The 16,948-nt window shown below is 41.6% G+C and overlaps 1 protein-coding gene across 4 annotated transcripts in view; it reads right to left on the bottom strand.

Moving 5' to 3' along the window:
• oxr1a (oxidation resistance 1a) overlaps positions 1–16,948 on the bottom strand; it is a 149,947-nt gene that overhangs the window by 8,207 nt on the left and 124,792 nt on the right. For all 4 annotated transcript variants that reach the window (XM_029450789.1, XM_029450787.1, XM_029450786.1 and 1 more), the window contains 5 exons: positions 11,124–11,276; positions 9,271–9,455; positions 5,504–6,153; positions 3,135–3,300; positions 993–1,158 (listed from right to left, as the gene is read on the bottom strand). In XM_029450789.1, coding sequence (XP_029306649.1) covers positions 993–1,158; positions 3,135–3,300; positions 5,504–6,153; positions 9,271–9,455; positions 11,124–11,276 — 1,320 coding nt within the window. The remainder of the gene's footprint in view (positions 1–992; positions 1,159–3,134; positions 3,301–5,503; positions 6,154–9,270; positions 9,456–11,123; positions 11,277–16,948) is intronic.

The raw sequence follows: 16,948 nt of genomic DNA, 5'->3' as shown, positions 1-16,948 counted from the left end.
CTATTTACTTATTGAAATGTAATGGATCATGAAGGGACAAACAAAATCAGTCCACTTTGTTTCCTACATCATTAATTTACATTAAAATTTAAATCCAGGCCACTGCTTCCATAGTATCAATTTCTTCATGCAGTGAATGCATCCTTTTCATTATCCACAGGCTCGTAAATAATCTCATTTGACCAAAACCCATCAACAGTCTGGTGCAACGACGTGCAATAACCTAGAAAAACCTAGAGGGGTTTTCCTTGTCTATGCTGCCTAGTCTTCCACATTCTGTAAATGTGCAAGGAAGACACCTTGAGAAATTAGTTTGACAAGAAAGGAAGACAGATTGAACCCACATCAGTGCCACATGAGTTTAGATTATTTCATAGCCAAAAAAAACTGTTTAGTTGCTCAATGTTTACAATTCCTGCATATATTGAGCAACTCATAATGGTGTTAGCCTTTTGCCATTCAGCAATATGAAGATGCCAAATGCTGACCAACACTAGTGACACTCACACAACATGTGATGAAAACTATAATACACTAACTGCAAATAGTAAACAATTACACAAACATGCAAAACACTTGGAAGTGGTTGGAAGTTCAGAAAGTAGATTTCCAAGCAAAGCAAGTGCTCACACAACTTACATGTGATAGAATCAAATCAAGAAATATGCAGTGGTACATACAAGTGCAATATACAGAAGCAGAATACAAAACTAAGGCTTGACAACTACACAATTCTGATGGATTCAAAATCAAGATCAGCACAATAAGTTTGCACTATGCATTGCATAATGAAAGCAAATCAACACAATTAGAATAACATGTAACTCAAAATACAACAATACACTTAACAATACACCACATTCTGTATTCACAGGTTATGGATTAATCTATAGTGGAGAACTATACTTAATCCATGTCAGTGAGGCTTGAGACAACACGACAGGTGTGATTTAAGCAAGGTGAGGGAACAGTTTGAGCTGTGGAGACCTTACCTCCCATTCCTTGACATTGAGGTCAGTGATGGGCTCGTCCTCAGCTTTTTCTGACACCTCATTCTTCTTGACAACCATAAAGCCAGGCTCTTGTCCCATCCCCCTGACCCCCTCACCGTACATGTCCGGGCTCCACTGCATGAAAAACACGTACAGGTGGTCTGACCTGGGGGAAGAAACGCAGGAAAACTTATTAGAGGCTTGGTTCTTAAATTCTGCAGAGATTTATTAAAAAAAGAAAAGATCAGTGCCAATACTAAAGACTTTAATGTAAATCCAACGCCGAGTGATATTAACATTTTTACATTGTGACTCGTCATATATGCGGCCCATAATTAGCTACAAGAAATGAATAAGTGAGAAGGCCATCTGATAAAACTCCCAAAAGTTCATGAAAAGTTACAAACAAATAAAGAATACAGTTTGTGTCACATACTGCTATGGCTGGCAGACATGAACGAGCTGTACAGACTCAGTAGGTTGAGCTGTATCCAGTGTATTCAATGCCTCCTTTTCTTCCCACACCATTGCCGGGACACTTAAAGACACATCATGCGGGTCGCCTCCCATCTAGGTCAAGCTACAGAGCATCTAGCAGTGTCTGAGGGAAAGGACTACGTGCCCCTGTGTTGTTAGTCCAAACAGCTTATGATCACTCCTCCCACACAACTCAGTCTTACAATGCCAAGAAAGACAAGTTCAAAACAATGTAGTAGTAACGTGTCTTTGAATACGAGCTTTGAATCTGCAATGCCTCCGGGCTATCATCCCCGAGAGCAGCGTTGCATCACAACAAACTTGTTTTCCAGGTGGGAAATCCTGTAGCTAAGCAACCTGTGGATGAAAACAACAAAGCTATAACGAGCAAGACTTCTGACGTTCATAATGAATAATGAATAATGAAGAGAGGGGGGATTTCAGTGTCATTACTGCACAGGCAGCATTTGAGGTACTGTGCCCAACTAATAGGGACAGGCCTGTTTGTTTGATTCAAATGTGATTAGCAGCCTGACAGAGCACAGTGTGTGTTGCTGCTGGAGAACTATAGACACATGTACTGAAAACAGCAGAGGTGCTGTGGAACTCACGGTTGGACAATAAATTACATATTATGGGCCTTTGCCTCTAAAAAGATACAATAGACCACTGTCCTGGAGCTCGAATTGGCTCTAATGGATGGCTTCAGACTTATTATTAAATCAAGCTTTTGCTGCAATTGGGATTCATTATAGATATAAACATATTACACATTTATTTCAAGTGATGTGTCTCCTGCCAGTGTGAAGAGCTCTAATATAATTATGAGTACCGGTACTGCTGGCTTGGTAACTGTACATCCAGACAGAGCGATTCAACTTTGAAAAACCCATAAACAGGCCGAGGCTATTTTCAGTGGAGAAAACATTACACATTTCAGCGTAGGTCAAAAAAGTGCATGGAATCTTTCTGAGGATGATAAACTAGCTTTGGAAACATCCTTATTGTTGCATGGGTTGTGTGTGTGGACCAGAGTAGGAATAAACTGTGTCTGTTTCCCTGCAGAGTGAATGAATAATAAATCATTTTGCTGTCTGGCTGAGGCAGCGCAGGGAAATGGGCAGTCAGACCTGACAGAATGCATATTTAAAGGACTGGAGGGGAGGTGCCTCAGTAACCCAGCTGACCATTGTGGTGGGTTAGAAATGCATTAGAATCGCATCAGGTCAAATCCCTGCAGCTCTCTGAAAAACAAGCTTTTTTCCCCCCTTCAATTGTATATATTGCTCCATGTTATCGGGTACAGCACTGGTTTCAAAGAAAATTGAAAATAGTTCCTACATGAACCTGCTCACAACAAGGTCTGTGGATTATCTTCAGGAACCGGGTCATGATCTCTGGGAAGACACTTTTTTAAAGAGTTTCTTTTAAATGTATTTTTCTTTGCCGCTTTCAGCACCACAAGCCGAGTGCCATCTTATGCCATTATATTGGAGCGAAGGGAGACATCTCTCCGGCCGATATCTCCAACATTGGCAGCTCACGCCAAGACAATCTAGATTGATAAATAGCTCTACAGGTAAAAGGGAAAAGTATGTGAAGCCTGTTCTTCTGCTACCAAAAGAATGATTTGCTTGTCTTCAAAGGTGTATCCGGGATACTGACCTCTCCTGCGGCACAGCAAACCAGTACTCGTGCTTCTTGCCCTGCTGGGCGTACTGCTGCATGGAGGCGCTGGCGTTCGAAATAAACGTCTTCTTCATGGGCTTCCCCACCCGCAGACACAGGAACTTGTGAGAGGGGTGCTTCCGCCTCTCTGCAGACCCAGTACCTAAAAGAGGAAATTATCACATGGTCACATAAGCATGAACATTTGTTGTTATGGCTTAGTCGCTGTAAAATAGTAAAATAGTTTTAAAGGAATTACATTTTGGGGTATATGCCTAGTCACTGTATAGCTGAGAATTAAATGAGAAGATCGATGCCACTCTGTACGCTAAATACAAAGCCACTGCCAGCAGCTGGTTAGCTTAGCTTAGCATACACACTGGAAACAGCTAGCCTGGCTGTGGCTTTTACACTTATGTTTTTGTACAGATAAAGCATATTCTGCTAGTTCTGGATAGAGCCAGGCTAGCTGTTCCCCCTAAGGTAAATTAACCTGCTGCAAATTTCTTAAAATATCAAACAACTTTGCATTCTTCTCCTAATATTTGCTTTATTTATGCGACCTAGTTTTCTATGGAGTAGCACTCTATATTTGTTAGTGGCACTAAGTCTTCTACATTATCAGTGGTCTATTATAAGGTCACAGCCCCAGGAAGCTGGATGACATCACTGGCACACATTGTCAGCTCGCAACAATTCTAGACAAAATAATATTAATCTTCTTAGGCACCAGACTCAGTGGGACAAATTCAATTTCCAAAATGCATTAATTCTGTATTAATGCAGCTTGTTTTTGAGGTTGCTGCTGTTACTTGTGTGGGCTGTGCTAATGTGCACAGAATAATAGGCAGCCCTGCTGAGATCCCCGTGAATTAGAACTGCTTTTGCAGCCCGACTCTCTGTGTGACAATAATTGCCAGGGAGAAAATAGAGAATTTCTCTGCCACTGTCTGAGTCTGTTTCTTCATCGGGAGAGAAATCTTTATGAAATCACAACTACGTGTCCAACTAGAGTGGGTTATACAGACAAAGAGGAGTCCGTGAGAGTGACATACTGAGGCCACTGTGAGAGAACAAGACAAACACTGTGCCAACCAGATGCTAATTAAAGGATGCTGCCGTGGTTTTGTATGTATAAGCCAATTAACTACTAATTGCATAGCAGCCATTTTCTCGTTTTTTTTAGTAACTACCTACAGTAACTTCCAGGCAGTCCCTGCTTTCCATTTATTTCAGTACAATGAACATCATCTTGCTAGAGATAGGTAATCCATCACACTGCTACCTTTATATTATCACTGGTTGACTACAGTTGAGAGAAGGAGCTGTTTTAAATCTACTTGCTGGTGTCATTGTAATCTGAAAGTATGTTACTGAAAAGGACTACAATTACAAGTTATGTAGTCAGGAAATCAAACCTGGAAGACACTAATGTGATGATGTGAAATTAGCCATCGTTTGTTTGGCATAGAAGTAGGGAAGACAAAGAGAGTAATGAACGGCTGAATGACTATAAATCAGTTACATCAGTTATCAGTATAAACTTGAGGCTTGTAGCTCTTCTTCTCTTTCTTCTTCTATTTGGTGTACAATTCTTGCACGTACATATATGTTATTTGAAAGATGCCAGAACTGAAGGTTTTCTTTAGGTTTTGTATATACACGGTACTGGAAGAAGTGTTGTTCTGTAACGCACAGAGATAAAGAGAATCTTAGCACATCACTGCACTGAAGACCTTTCGTGGCAGGTTAACACATCCAAAACCCCCGGTGTGATCCTCTAATCTTAAACATGGCAGTGAACACAAAATACGTTTATTCCAGGCTTTAAGGAATGAAGTATTTGTCTATTTCCACATGAAAGCAGACCAGAGAAGGATGTCACATATAAATAACACCTCTCTGAAGGCTTTTTGATGTTGGGTTTCATCACTGTGTTTCCCCTTTGGGCATCAGGTGTGTTTGTTGCATTATGGTGTTTGATAGGCTTTAGCTTATCGCCCAGAGAAGTGGCCCAGACCACCAGAGCCAGAGATCAAAGTGCTGCATAAAGCCCCATAAAGCCCAGCTAGCTCCAGCAGGCTGATAACACAGCGAGGCAGCCGTTTCCCCTTCGTCTTTACATTCCAATTACTAGCACCAAGGCAAGTGGAAATGGAAAGGTTATCAGGAACCAACATAAGAGAAGTGATTCTGAAGCAGCCAGGGAGGAGAGGAACTCACTTTGATAGTCTTCACAAGAATATGGATGTAGGGTTGCAGCTAAAAGCCAACATTAAAGCCCGATTCATCACCTGAAATGTCCTATACCTGATTTGTTTTACAAGTTACATGTTTTCCAACTGTTACTCAGTATCTGCGTTTACCCTCTGCAGAGTTCTGCGTGCCGTCCTTTTGAGTCTGCTCTACAGCCTCCTTTTCCTCTTTGCCTTGTTGCATAGTGTCCGTTTTGAAGACGTCGTTCCCCTCGTTGGCTTCTCCCTGTGGACTGGCTGAGACAGAGGCGGTGTCTGTGGCACCGGGGGTGGCTGAGCTTTGGGACCCTGGGCGAGAGGTGCTGCTGCTGGGGCCCTGGGCCTGGCTAGTGCTGCTGCTGGTGGTAGTGGGTGTGCTTGGTGGCTTCTCTACACTGTGCTGCTTGGATCCCATGGGGGACTGGCTCTCACTCTCTTTGGCAGTGTTTGGTGGATTGTCCTTTGCGCGCTCCTCCAGTTGACTGACTGAGCCGCGGGCACTGCCTGGGGCTTGGGACCCGGCAGTGGAGGCCTCCACCTGGGTGACGGTTTGCACAGACTCTGTGGAAGCGCCAGAGGACTTGTCCAGGCGGAGGTCCTCATTAGATGCTTGCTCCTCCTCACGGATGGGGGACAGCTCCGACTCAGTGAAGACGTCTTCGGAGATGGAGCCCTCGGTGCTGCGTGGGGCCGTGCTGTCGCTGGCCCCCAGCTCCCTAAGGCGCTGCTCAGGCTCCTTCTGCTGGGAGGGATGTCTCTCCGTTGGAAGAGGCTCCAGGTCACTGGAAACAAAGACAAGCAATAAGACACATACATCTATCTGGACTCTATCCATAATACATTTGTTTAAAGACATGTTGATATTTCCATATTAGTCAGCCTGTAAAAACATTTGTACAATGTCTTCTGTGGCTCTGGAGGAGCTGTCTAATGTCTGAGGAAATAACCCTGACCTGGACTTAAACCCTTGTGTTAAATCTTCTCATCTGGCTCATAAATACCAAATATTCATTCATTTTCAGAATTTCTTGCCTTTAAATGCCCGTTTGGTTACGTAATGACACTGTTGTTTTTTTATGAAGAGAAACAAAAATGTCTATATTTTCTGTAAACTACATGCTAGAGGGACTTTGATTTCGAGGGTCAATGATTAGCAACAACACTGATTTTGATGCAATTTTGGAAACGAGGAAAATAGCTAAACAGTAGTAAAAACTACAATTTTGAATCCAGGGCTCTAGATTGAAAGCCTGATATAGTAGAATGTATGATTTTATGCTGTAATGGCAGTGGGATCAAACCTTGTGGTTTTAATGGGGACATGTTTGTCTTTAAGAGTATTTTGGCTACACATCATAATTAATTATCATAAACTTATTATAAGAGCTGAGGTTGAACTTCCAAAACTGAAAGACTCACACCCTTGCCAAAATGTATGCCATATGCATTAACACAACCAAAATAATGAATAATTAAAAGTTATAAAAACTTAATTGTCTCTAGTGAGACACAAGGGTTAAATGTTTTACAGAAAAGCCTGCGTTACAAACTTGGGCCATGGAGTTGGAAAGATGTGGGTGTTTACCAGCAGGGTCTAATGAGGGTCACTATTTAGTTGCATTATGGGAAATGTAGGATCTGGCATTTTTGGAGCTTGACCCAAACTGGGAACTAAAGGTCAGGGTTTCTCCATCTGTGGATTTGATTTTGACTGTATTTTGGGAATCTCCCAGCAAGCTGCACTAAATCACTGGAGTAAACTTTTAACCAATCATCAGCCACACTTATGATCACTAATCCATTATTAAAAGTGAGGATAAAGAATGCATTCCTTTCCTTGCTGAAAGCTTTATTTGAACAATAGCAAGTCAAATATTACTCTCACGTAATCTTATCTTATTTGCTCATTCAACAAATGTTCAAACTAAATTAAAAAGATGAAATATCATACTTCTGCACACTCTTCAGATTTTTCCAGAGGACATACAGTATATTAGACAAGAACTACACATGTGGGGCATTTAACACAAAGCTTGACTAATTAATTTATCAACAGAAAAGGTTGCAGCCTGTGAATGCATTTATCAAGTAAAGAGCTGCTCTGATCTACTGAGAACATAATCATGTCTTACTGCTTTTGGGTTTGGGGCATATATGCAGTATGTTCACTGGGAAAATTTTAGCTTCAAATTTCGGCAATCACATTTGCAAGGCAGGAATAGTAACGTAAAGAAAGCAGAAACCTCAATGAATTGGTTAGATGAACTCTTATGAAAGTAAATATGGAAAATCCCTCATGTCGTGGCTGCAGCAGACTCATAGCACACACAGCACAATAATACCAACTGCACACAACCCCAGCAAGACAAGGCAAGAAAAGCACCTGCATGGACAGAACTGATGTCTCCATATGCATAAATATTGCCGCAACAACTTTGTGCATAATTGGATAATAGTAATAATAGTATATAGTATGTTATCCAAATGATTCAATAGGCTTAATACTTTAGCTTTATTTAATTGTATGTACAACAAAACCCAATTCTAACTGTACAAAGGAACAAATCAGTGTGTCATGAAAATAAGAACATTCTATTTCTTGAAAACCGCAAATGCCTAATTCATGCTTTACACATCCACGAGGCTCCGCATGGCCACAGCGGAGAAAATGTAGAACTTTGAGGAGCTTTGAAAATGACGATCTTCCACGAGGAGAAACCCACACGGAGTATAAAAGATCAAACATTTCCTTGTTACGATTGTGTATCAGCTCATGTTCGTGCAGGAAGCATAACCAGGGCTTAATGAGGTCACAAAGACCCGCACACAGAATGACATTCTGCAAAGCACTTGTTGCTCAGCTATGTGTTCAGACAGAGAGCGAAAGAGGTCAGCAGGGAGGAGACAGACAGTGGAACACAGCTGGGCCTGGTCATTTTCCAGCACAATAACTGCTCCTCGGGGCAACTCAACCAGTGAAATACAGAACTGTTCAGACTCGACTACCACCAGAGGAAACAGAAAGCGTTCCTCCTAAAACTAGAACATATGTGTCCTTACATTAAACTAATCATGGAGAAGCAGCGTTCACTTTTTATGCTCTTATATCTGGAACAAACTCCCAGAAAACTGCAGGTCTGCTGCAACTCTCACTTCAACTTCTGTTTGAAGCTGCTTTCTAATAAATCATATAATTATTGCACTGTAACTTTTATTCTTGTGTTTTATACCCGTCTTATTCTACTTTAGCTTGTTTATATTCATGTTTTCTTGACTCTCTAATGACCTTTTAAATTTTTAATTTAAATGTCATTTTATAATGCGTTTATTTTACACTATTTCTGAATGTGTTTAATGTTTTTGTAAAGCACTTTGAATTGCCTTGTTGATGAAATGTGCTGTATAAATATACTTGCCTTGCCTTGCCTTACATACATACATACATACATATGTCTTCAAAAACAACAACAACAACATTAAAACTATTTAAATGAAGCGAAAAATAACAACCAGACAAATGTGTGGGAGGAAACACAAGTGAATTCCTCTGAAGTGGCTGCTTCCTAGTGCATAAAGAGGTGAGCAATCAGAACGTAGGAGGGTGAAGGCATACTTCATTAACCCTGCTGTAATTGCTATTTCCTTTTTATTTTGGTATGTGGGGAAACAGAATTAAACTGAAAACTTAAAACTGTCTGCTGATGCAATCTGACCGTCTGCGCACTAGAGAATGACATTGATTATAGCGACGCTGCTCTATTTCTGTGACAGTGGGAGAAAGGCTTTTGGAATTAAATTGTAGGGAAAGTTATAAAGTGTAACTATAGAGTAAATTAGAGTCAGTGTTTATAATACTTTAAATAACTACGTGTGTAGTCATCATAGAAGTCTTTTCTTACTCGGGCACAGCCTCTCTGATCTTGGGGTCAGTGATCTCCTTGCAGATGGCAACAGACTGTACTTCCTCCAGAGGGCACATGATGCCGTACTCCTCGCACCCATGGGCCTGAACCAGTGGGTCCATCCGGTGGGGGTCGAACATGATGTTGTTGGGTGTCACCAGCAACACCCCGCTCACCGCAGCCTGGATCAACACAGGAAGAGAGAGAGATTGGGTGAGGAACAGCTTAGCATGTTTATATAGGACCAAAATATGATCAAAAGCACCTCTGTCTGATAAATAACTGGAAGGCAAATCAATTTGAGAGCGCAAATGTCCTAAATCAAGTAGAAAGTATTGACTGCCAGCAGTGACCACTTCAGTGCTTTCATTTGGTACCTAGGAGTGAATCAGCAGTGGTTCAATACCATGGATCTGTGTGTGTGTGTGTGTGTCTGAGAGCAGGACATCCTACACTGAAATACACTAAGACTCCACCCAGCTGGTCCATCACTGCCTGTCTGAATGTGTGTATGTGTGTGTGTGTGTGTGTGTGTGTGTGTGTGTGTGTACTTTGAGACGCACTCCCACTAATTCCGTGAGGGCTTAGGGCTGTCCCACTGTCAAATGTGCTTAGAAGCTCTCTTGCAGACATTTTAAGAACTCTATGTCAGCTATTTTTGCAGACTTTGGCTGAGGGAATTACCCACAATTCATAGCATTGTGACATTAAAACACAGGGTTACCAGGGGAAGCCCGAAGTCCCAAAAAAAAAGGTAAACAAAGAGGACCACACAAGGGTGTTCAGCCTTACATATTACTTTTACACAGAAACATTAAGGATTTAAGAAGATACATGAAAAGCACATAATATAAGGTCATCAAATTTGTGTCCACACTTTGTTGTGTGTATGTGTGTGTGCGAGAAAGCCAACAGATTGCTTTGTCCCGGCAGCCTGCCAACCTGACCAGACAACACACACACACACTTTATTTTTTACAAAATCAATCACATTTTATTTATACAGCCCAATATCACAAATTACAAATTTTCCCCAGGGGGTTTTACAATCTGTACGGCATAGGACACCGTGTGACCCTGCAAAGTGGAAGAAATAAGTAATGAACAGAGTTAAAGAAGATCTGGCAACACCAGTTAACTGTATTGAAGAGACTTTAAGATGCTGATGTATTTAGATAACTCAGTTTACAACACTTTAAAGAGGCTGCAGACTCCCTGGTTATAGCCCATCTGAACAACATTAACTATAATCAGCAGAATTAAACTATAGTCAGCAGGAGAGATGCATGTGCAACTTCATGTGCTCGTCCACAGGGTCATTCACATCGGCCCACACATTCCAAGGTTATCCTCCTTCCAGGTTCCTTAAATAAATTCAACAAGAAACTAACTGGAATATATCCGTTTTATAAGATACTGAGTTGTGATTTTAATGCTAAGAATATCATAGATAAGCACAGAATTAGCAACTGAAAAATATTATTATATGATATTGGAAGGTTGGAAGGTTTACAACGCCGAACAACAAACCGAGAAAAAGAAAAACAGCTTTAATGTGGAGTTTTATTTTAGGAGCATTTCTTTTCTTTTCATTTTAATTCCACATCTACAGCCAAGCCTTTTGAAATGTGAAGCGTGCCGAGCCCCTGCAGCTGCCAGCTGTGCTGTATGATTATAAAAGTAGTTTGATACCAATACAACCACGACTTCTCTTTTTCACTCCGACACTTTCAGGGGTGGGCGTTTTGCTGCAGACAATTTTGATTTCGACTACAGCAGCTGTCCGTCTGTGACATGACCACGAGGGTCTTTACCAAGTGGCCACACTCATAAATGGGTGGATCCTTTACCTTGCCACCAGTGATGTACTTGCAGTTGATCTTGAGGAACTTCTCTGTGAGGGCCTCTTCCTCCTCGGAGGTGGATGACACCACCCTGGACTGGCGCAGGGTAGAGAACACTTGAGGGTGAACGCCTTCTGGTCTGGAGGGGCCATCTGAGTCCTGGAGACAGGAGGGGTGGGGGGTGTGGACAACATTTGTTAGTACATACTTTTAGAATTCCCATCTTCTGTTCTTGAGGCTGGACTAGCACAATAAACAGAAAAAGGGAACATTTTATAGTCAGGGGTTAAGTGAAATAAGTGATGAATCCACTTTCCACATTATTCTGGAGCCTAAACATAAATATCTATATGAATGCATGATGTTGAAATCTCTAAATAGCATTCTACCAAACAGCCTAAATATTAAGCACTGTCGAACAAGCATAGCTTTGTTAACTTGGTAGTACATGGTGTAACTAATTTGTGTCTCATCTCATCAAACTAATGCATTTGAGTCTCTAAATGTGGTATCTATATATAAACAGATATGTGATGCACAGCAGGAAAATCATGTTAAAAGCAACCCAATGAATCCTGTGTGCCTGAGCATCACACGGCCAATTAGGTGAAAAACATTCATCTGAGACTGAAGATTTCATTTGACTTAACTCAATGCCTAGTTAGTGTTATTTTGACTCGACGTGCACTGGAGTCAGTGGTGGGTTTGGAAACCGTTGAGCCAGACTGGGGAACAGTTTTAAAAAAGGGGAGCACATTTATAAAAAAACTACATTTAAGCTCAAATGATCTGTAATAAGAAACTGTATATTATTAATAATAGTTATAGTTTATTCAGTTTGGTTTGGTTAATGATAAACAACTGTAAATATTCTAATATGAAATTATTTAAATTAATAGCTGCCATGACACAGTGGCCCCTTCATACAGACACGTTTGTGGTCGTTTTGAGGTTTGTTATTTATTCCTCTCTTGAAGGGCGGAGGTATATTGCGTCTCTTCAACCGTATCTGTGATTCATTGCATTTTATATGACTTTAAATACCAATAAAAAAGAAACATATCAAAACAAAGATTTCCTTCATAATAACTCTGGTTTGTCTGTCGTCCGCCAGATGCTCCACAGCCAAGAAGCAATGTAAATGATGTCTCAACTATGTTGTTCGAATGGATGTTGACACTTACACTATAAAGCCATTTTGTTACCGCTTCTTCATCTATGCCATGGTAACGCTGCAAGCTGCCACAGATGGTTTCGTCTGCTGGGCAGGAAACATGAGGTGTGGCAGGTTTGGTGTTTCTACAAGTTGCCTGTTGCCATGCAATGTCTCAGGCTGAATGAAGTATGTCTGAATAACACACCACAGGAACAACTGTCTTGCTGAATGAACAACGCTCTGCAGGACTTTCTGTGACGCTGATCGACTGCTTCAGGAGTCAGAACAGATGGAAAGACTAGAAGAAGTGAGTGATAAGAGGAAAAAAGAGGGATGAGAAAGACAAAAGTGGAGTAGAAACTGCAGCAAAAGCAACTGAAAAAACGAAAACAGTGCAAAGCTGCTGTGGAGAAATAAAAAGACAGAGATAAAGAGAGCTAAAGGCAATAAAAGAGAGTGATTGGTGTGAGGACAAAGAACAAAAGGAGGACAGAGAGGAGTGTGTGGGAGTTATAATCGAGGGGGATTTCGACCGGGAGGGGAGGGCGTCAAATGCCGATGGAGAAGTGCAGTGAAGAGCTTAGAGAAGAGAGCCCGAGCCCATAACAACTGTCTGCTGTCCTCCTGACACCCACACCTCCCCCTCTCCGTCTCCCAGCGCAGTCGACAAACAGCCAGCGGCTACTGACCCGCACTGACACAAGCAACCCAGACACTGGCAGCCAGGAAGGGCTGTTGCAGCCAAAACAAGCCTCTCTGAACAAGCAGAGGAGAAAAGGACCTAATGTAAATGAGAGGTAAGGAGAGGGATCGGAGCTGGAAATAAAGTTTCAAGTACATCCTTAAAACTAAAACGGAGCTGGATCCCTGATCTGTGAGAGCATCTACTGTTGATGAATTTCAGATCTGAGGCCCAGCTGTTGAATGTGAGGAGGACTTTCACTGGTTAAACCAGCTTGTCATCCACTTAAACTGAGCACTCCTCACCTACACAGCGGCACTTAATCGCTCCACTTCCCCAATGACTCAGTCAAGCTGGCCTTTCTGCTCCAATGTTAAATATTAAAAGAGCAGCAGCCTTTTGTACCTAGAAATTAATAGTTAACACTGACTAGAACACACCTGTGACACACAAGTTGTCCACATGTGAAGCACACACCTGGGTTAAAATGGGCATCTAGGGTGTCAAAACATGTCCTCCCTCTCAGAGATACACAACAAACACCGTCTCCCATTCCCTCTCATTAAATCTGGCACATGTGAGAAAGGGGTGTTATGTGTTGGTAACATAATAACAGCCTTCACATTTCCTACACAGTCCACATGAAAAGGACGGTGACGATGCACTCACTGTCCATCAGTTGAGAGCTGATTGGTTGTGATTTCTTTTGGTAAAATACCAAACGTGGACTTGCAAAGCAAAAAAAGCAATGTTGCCATGCACATATGTTGCTGTGTGGGACGATAAATGGTCTGAAATCAAAGGAAATCCAGGGAAAGAAAGTAAAAAACTGAGAATTAGTTGGTTTAATTGGCTGCCAATGACGGCATATTGTCAAAGACTGACAATCTGTCCTTTTATTCATCTTTTAATGTCAAATTCTAGTTGGAGAAGAAAAATGAAACAGACCTTGGCTCACCGTCTCAGTAGTTTAATTTCTCCAGGTTATGGACCAGATGAACCATTGCTATATAAATGCTCCATTTACATCTGAGGTATTAAACCTCCTTAGACAGAACCTGCAAAGTCATGCTACGTTAGCGACTCATCACCTGATCCAAAACTCCAATCGCATCTCACACACAGCTGCCAACTCCTCTCTTCTCTTCCCTGTGGTTCCTCCATGGCTGCTTACTCCTTCCTGCTACACGCTGCTATTGGCTGCTTGTGCTACTTTAAATTGGCCTCCAGCACCATGTATTGTAATTGTGATCACGTTAGCATGCTGGCATTAGCATTTAGCTCAAAACAACGCTGTCGTGGCTAACACAGTAACACAGTACAAGGTTCACAGACCAGAACTTTTTCCAAACTCAGGTTGAAAACTGAATCTCCAAAAACACAGGAACACTGTCCACTGACTGGAAAAAATGTATCATACCGGTATTGTTAAAGTGTTTCTGGAATTAATAATAATAAAAAGATAATAAGTGGGTTGAATCAGACAGTTTGACTTTATTTGGTACAGAGATTACAGATCAATAACGTTTTATGGTATGGAAGGTAAATCAGTATCACCTTGACACAGCCAACTCGCATATTTCAAGTGAATATTGCTTTTCTGGGCTGTTGCTTTCTTTGCACTATTAAAATCCTCTAAGATGTGACCAGTGTTTGTCCTGTGCTGGCCTTCACAGCATCCAATATTTTCTCAGCTTGTGCTGGAGTGTGGTTCTGTGAAGGATGATTCTAAACTCGCCCATCTCTTCAATATCATCCATATTAACCTTCAGCTTCATGCAGACTTTTCATTAAAGGTGTTAAACCTTATAGGTAATGAAAGGTAATGTAAGGTAAGGCAAGGTAATGTAGGTAAGGCAAGGTAGGGTAAGGTAATGTAAGGTAGGGTAAGACAAGGTAAGGTAGGGTAAGACAAGTTAGGGTAAGGTAAGACAAGGTAGGGTAAGGTAAGATAGGGTAAGGTGAGGTAAGGTAAGATAGGGTAAGGTGAGGTAAGGTAAGATAGGGTAAGGTGAGGTGAGGTAAGGTAAGATAAGGTAAGGTGAGATAGGGTAAGGTAAGGTAAGATAAGGTAAGGTGAGGTAAGGTAAGATAGGGTAAGGTAAGGTAAGGTGAGGTGAGGTAAGGTAAGGTGAGGTAAGGTAAGGTAAGGTAAGATAAGGTAAGGTGAGGTAAGGTAAGATAGGGTAAGGTAAGGTGAGGTGAGGTAAGATAGGGTAAGGTGAGGTGAGGTAAGGTAAGATAAGGTAAGGTGAGATAGGGTAAGGTAAGGTAAGATAAGGTAAGGTGAGGTAAGGTAAGATAGGGTAAGGTAAGGTGAGGTAAGGTAAGGTGAGGTAAGGTGAGATAGGGTAAGGTAAGGTAAGGTAAGGTGAGGTAAGGTAAGATAGGGTAAGGTGAGGTAAGGTAAGATAGGGTAAGGTGAGGTAAGGTAAGATAGGGTAAGGTGAGGTGAGGTAAGGTAAGATAAGGTAAGGTGAGATAGGGTAAGGTAAGGTAAGATAAGGTAAGGTGAGGTAAGGTAAGATAGGGTAAGGTAAGGTAAGGTGAGGTGAGGTAAGGTGAGGTAAGGTGAGATAGGGTAAGGTAAGGTAAGGTAAGGTGAGGTAAGGTAAGATAGGGTAAGGTGAGGTAAGGTAAGATAGGGTAAGGTGAGGTAAGGTAAGATAGGGTAAGGTAAGGTGAGGTAAGGTAAGGTAAGATAGGGTAGGTAAGGTGAGGTAAGGTAAGATAGGGTAAGGTAAGGTGAGGTGAGGTAAGATGGGTAAGGTGAGGTAAGGTAAGATAGTGTAAGGTGAGGTAAGGTAAAAGACAGCAGTTGTAGATAGAAAAAGGGTGAATAACTAACACAACCTCACTGAAAAATCCTATCATGAAGACTTTATTTGACCTCATTTGAGGTGAGCCACGACTTGTCGATGTCCTGAAGTGACCAGATTGCAGTCAGTCTTGGTTACAGGATTTCTTTCAGCATGTGTGACATCAAAGGGAGAGAAAGAGCATATTGCAGCATAGTAGACTTGCTACAGCATTGAAATCCAAAGATGAAAGAGCTGCTGTGCTGGCCTCAGATTGTGAGTAAATGGTGTGTGTGTGTTTTTGGGGGGTGGAGATAAGGAAGGGAGGAAGGTAGAATGGAAGAGTATTGAAACGGAAGTACAGGAAGAGAAAAGCTGAGAAGAGGAGAGGAGGGGTGCTTGGCAAAATAGGGCGGGACGGGGCCACCAGGATCTTGTTTGTGGAGGTGGATGGAGCATGGCATCACAGTAATCTACTCTACTGGAAGCTGTGAGGGGGGCTCACACTGATGCTGGGGACAGGAGGTGCGTGGAACAGTGTTAGATGACAGCTGTGGTGGGGCTTTGGAAATCAATATCCTTTTAGTTTCAAACCAATATTTCTAAAAGAAAAAACAAATGAAAGAGACCAATGTAAAATATGGCTTCTATCCAGCCATAGTGTGGTAGTGAAGGACAGATGGATATATTGTAAGAGGGAATATATCAATAAAAGAAGCTGTAGTAGTCCATATTAATTAAAAATATACCATTTCCTGTTATTTTCTTAACACATCTGGCAAAGTACATTTGAAATGTTATGTATATTAGTTGCTTTTGTCTATGTAATAATAAAGATTTCAGAGAGGAAGTCTGCAGGTGCCACCCGGGTTTGACCTTGTCAGTGACACATGGTGCAATGAGAAATCAATCCATAGCTCCACCTTGTGGGCATGGCTGTGTTCTGCAAGAGGGAGCACACAAACAGTTGGGATTCATCAAATGTGAAGTGCAGTCAGTACGACTGTTCATATCACCCACAATAACAGCCAGATGCCCACAGACACCCAGATACTCATCCACCAACAGCTCTTAAGGAAAAACGTCTTCACGTAGATGTTGACATTCATCAATGTTTTCTTATTTGGGATTTGTTCTTAGTAGGGGTGTCGCATTTACGCGTTTATTTCAATTAATTAATCACGGAAAAAATAAC

The sequence above is a fragment of the Cottoperca gobio genome, chromosome 16 (assembly GCF_900634415.1).
Source record: "Cottoperca gobio chromosome 16, fCotGob3.1, whole genome shotgun sequence".
In the NCBI taxonomy this organism is placed as follows: Eukaryota; Metazoa; Chordata; class Actinopteri; order Perciformes; family Bovichtidae; genus Cottoperca; species Cottoperca gobio.
This window is presented reverse-complemented; position numbering and strand designations above follow the sequence as displayed.